We start from the raw sequence: 3,882 nt of genomic DNA, 5'->3' as shown, positions 1-3,882 counted from the left end.
GGCTCCCAAAACTTCACAAATCTTGTCGCTCGGTGTCGGGGAATACGCCGCCGCCTCAGATCCGCCGTCGTTCCTATGCTCCTCATCGTCGGAGTCGTCGGACTCCGGGCCAGCCAGGGCCCAAAATCGACTCCCACCATGATGGAAGGGCGCCGCCGCGCGAGGAGCCCCGCGGTCGGCCCCGTGGTCGCCGCCACGGTCGCCCGCCTGAGCTTGTGATGAGTGGTTGGTTCCCTAGCGTAGCAGGAGTAAACAAATGCCGACGTTTTTGCTGAAGCTCAGTGGGTTTTTCTTGAAAGCACGGCGGGTATGGTGCCGGCAACGGAGAGGCCGAGGGGCACGGCTCGGCTTGGCCGCACGAGTGAGGCGTGGGAGTGGGCGGTGGCCGTCCATGCGCTGTCACGTAGGCACGCACCGGTGGTCTGGCACATGCCCGGTACACCCCAAGGGAAAATGGTGGAGACTACCACCGACTGGCGGGCCAGGGGAGTAGTTGGCATGCGTCCACGTTGCGTCCGCGCCGACGGAAATGGGGCTTAAAAATAGGCCGGGAATGGATTAGCAGGCGGACAAAAAGCAGACACGCGTTCGTTTGGATCGGCGCGTTGGACCGATTTTTCTGTCCATCGCGATCCAAACGGACGCGCGTGGACGAAATGCATCGCCGCGTTGAAGTTGCTCTTAAGGCATAGTTTTGTCGGACAGATGAACGGTCATCAGAGATCGTAACATAAAGCTCACAAGTCATGATCTTTAGGCAAAAATTTGTGTTGAAATGGGGATTTCCAATTTGTATATGGTGTTGCATCAACCAGGGCTCACAAGGAGCCAGGAGAAGGATGAATCGAGTGGGCGACCAAGATGGCCGGAGCCTCAGCGCATGATCTTTCTCAGATTCTTCACTGCTTCTCCGGCTCAGGCGTGACAAACTAGAGACATCAATCTCTTTCGTCTCATCCCGTTGATTCAAGCCGGGTTCTCTGCTCTACTGGGCCACGAGGCACGAGCTTTCTGGCTAGCTCGCGACCGCCACCTTCCCGGACTCTTGATGCCAGCGCCGGGCCTCCGATCCCGACGAGAGGTGCTGCTGCCTCCGGGCGGCCTTCCTGGAGCAGATGGCGTCGAGCTGCATCTGCTCGTCGCGGCACTCCTCGCTGCAGAAGGGCGTGTCCCCTCTGTACATGAAGATGTCGCTGTCGCGCTCCAGCGGCTTGGCGCAGAGCGCGCACGCGTCCAGAGACGGCATGCCGGGCTGGCCGAGCGGCTCGTCGTCGTCGAAGAAGGAGCAAGCTACTGAAGCCGCCATTGTGGGTGTGTTGGCGAGTTCCGATCAAAGCTGTGAAGAAGAAGGAGCAAGCTACTGAAACCGCTTGCTTGCTGCTGTTGCGAGGAGAGGGAGGAAGAGGAGAGCGAGCGAGTTGTGTGAAGAAAGGAGGGAAAGGCCTAGGTATATATGGTGCTTGCGGACGGACGTCGAAACACAACACAGTAAGCAAGTTGCTAATCAGCTCGCTGAACGGGCAAATCAAAACCGGGGCGCGTGGTGGTGGAGCCTTGCTGATGGTCCATGGCCGCCCGCACTACTGATGCACTATTCCGGCGAGCAGAATCAAGAGTCGGCTCTCAGCTGTGTCGACCAACCGTGCAATAATTATTCATTTCTCCACTTCTTTTTCCCACCATCCCGTCGATTTTCTTCAGTAGGAATACCTTTGTAAACATGTCACATCCGATTATTCGACATTCTGGGCTTCCGGTTTTGTGGTTCCGCAGCTGGTTGGCTCCATGGATCTCTCCTCTGGTACTAATATAAACTAGACTAAACAGGTCTATGGCGAAACAGGGGCGCAGTAGGTACGCTGCCTGATTTGACGACAGTCCTCCTACTCGGCTTGAGACCACGAGGGGCCTGCAAACTGCGATGAGAAGCTCAGTTTACTCTAAAGAAAGCACATTTGTTTTTTTTTCAAAACGGAGGCAAAGATTGCCTCATCTATTAATTAAACAGAAGAGAATTGCCCAGTTAATTACGGAAAACCGGGCGAAAACCGGAACAACAAGGACCAAGCACACCCCAAAGACTAACACACAGGGCAAAGCTCACCCATGACCAACTCCGATGACAACCACGTCGCCCACACGACACGAGGTCCATGCCCTCGAAGCTGCAAATCTCCCGAGGCCGCCGCCTCGACATCCACTGCTCCGTTGCGCCCTACGCACTCAACCAACACCGCCTTCCGGGGCCGCCGCCCCGACATGCCACCGCTCACTCTCGAGCAGCAACGTCGCACGATACAGCAGCCCGCAGCCCACACTGCTCAGGACAACCGCACGCAGACCATGAACGCCGTACCACATCCGGGGCCGTCGCCCCGACATGCCACCGCTCACCCTCGAGCAACAACGCCGCACAATACAGCAGTCCGCAGCCCGCACTGCTCAGGACAACCGCACGCAGACCACGAACGCCGCACCACATCCGGGGCCGCCGCCCCGACATGCCGTCCAACCGCCCCCGCTGGGACGCGTCGACCGAGCCGACAACCTTGCCGCCCACACAGCTCAAGGTCCTCACCCAAGCCATGCCGACAAACAGCCCTACCTCCTGGGGCCACCGTCGCACCGCTGCCCGAGGCCGCCGCCTCGGCTCTCAACTAAAGATCCCGGAGCCGCCGCCCCGGCATACACCGCCCATGAAAACGGAAGAGCCCGCACAACATCCAAAGGCTGACCCTCCAAAGCGACGCCTCCAAGAAGGTTACGACATAAAACGCCGCCGCCGCCCACTCCAAAAAACTGAAGTTTAGGTTCTCACCCGGAGAGTCCAAGCACATGGAAGGAGAGGAAGAAACTCTACGACGACGCCTCCAAGAAGGTCACGACACCCGCATGCGCCGACATCGTCAAAAGCTTTCGCCCAAGTCCCTCATCTCCTAACAGTGAGCCTGCAAATCTGGGCACCATGGATACCCAGACCACCGTAGCCAAGCCTGCTGTGAAGATCACCTCCCGTCGTCAGCCGCCAAAGCCCCCCGCGACGACCCGCTGCAGCACCTCATGCGACAGAGAGACGCCGCGTTTGCCGGGGTCAGATCCGCGGGCATCGCCCCGAATCCACCGTCCCCAGCCGCCGCAGCAGCCCATGCCGATGCAGCCATCGCTCCGGGGCCGCCGCCCCGGCATCCTTGCCTCGCCTCAAATCCGCGCTGACCGCCCATCGAAGCAGCAGGAGCACGCCGCCCAGGCGGGCACCACGCACACCGTCGCATCCGGTGGAGACCGGATCCGCCATGACCGCACCTCCATGCACCACGAGCCTCCGAGCCACGCCGACGGCGCTGCCCGGGCCCTCCGCGCGCCCGTGCCGTGCACCTCCACAGATCTGCAGCAGCTTCATCCCAGGATCCTCGCGACGCCAGATCGACGCCAGCTCCACCATTGGCGTCCTCGCCACCACATATCCGCACAACGCAAACACACACGAGCCACGCCCCTCGTGGCCAAGCCGCCGCCCGCGCCTGACCAAGGCGCATCCTCTGCCAACTCCGGAATAGAGTACCGAATCCCTTGATTCACCGCGCAACTGTTCGTAGCCAGCCCCGCTGCGTCGCCCAGCAGACGCCCAAGCTCCGAGGCCGCCGCCCCGGCTTGCGCCCACCGCGAGCACCGGCCACCGCCCCAGCAGTAGCAGCCAGCCTCCAGCGGCGTCGATGTAGACATCGGCGCGCGAGGGAAGGCCACCGCGGCCCCCAGCCAAGCACCGCCGCATGCGCGCATCGGCCGCCGCTGCTCGAGATCCATCCGGGATCTGCCGAGGCGCGTGAGTGGGAAGACGGCCCCGCCGCCGCCGACGCCGTGCGGGCTTTGCCCGGCGGCGCC

At 61.3% G+C, this 3,882-nt stretch overlaps 1 protein-coding gene across 1 annotated transcript; it reads right to left on the bottom strand.

Moving 5' to 3' along the window:
- Positions 1–771: 771 nt before the first annotated feature.
- On the bottom strand, positions 772–1,404 carry LOC119368335 (FCS-Like Zinc finger 1-like). Its single transcript, XM_037633626.1, has one exon. The coding sequence runs from the start codon at positions 1,304–1,306 to the stop codon at positions 1,016–1,018; it is 291 nt and encodes a 96-aa protein (XP_037489523.1). The 5' UTR covers positions 1,307–1,404; the 3' UTR covers positions 772–1,015.
- Between the last annotated feature and the right edge of the window lie 2,478 nt (positions 1,405–3,882).

Source organism: Triticum dicoccoides, chromosome 2B (genome assembly GCF_002162155.2).
Source record: "Triticum dicoccoides isolate Atlit2015 ecotype Zavitan chromosome 2B, WEW_v2.0, whole genome shotgun sequence".
Lineage (NCBI taxonomy): Eukaryota > Viridiplantae > Streptophyta > Magnoliopsida > Poales > Poaceae > Triticum > Triticum dicoccoides.
This window is presented reverse-complemented; position numbering and strand designations above follow the sequence as displayed.

Excerpts from the sequence above, each read along its gene's own strand:
- LOC119368335 (XM_037633626.1), bottom strand. The coding sequence starts at position 1,306 with ATGGCGGCTTCAGTAGCTTGCTCCTTCTTCGACGACGACGAGCCGCTC.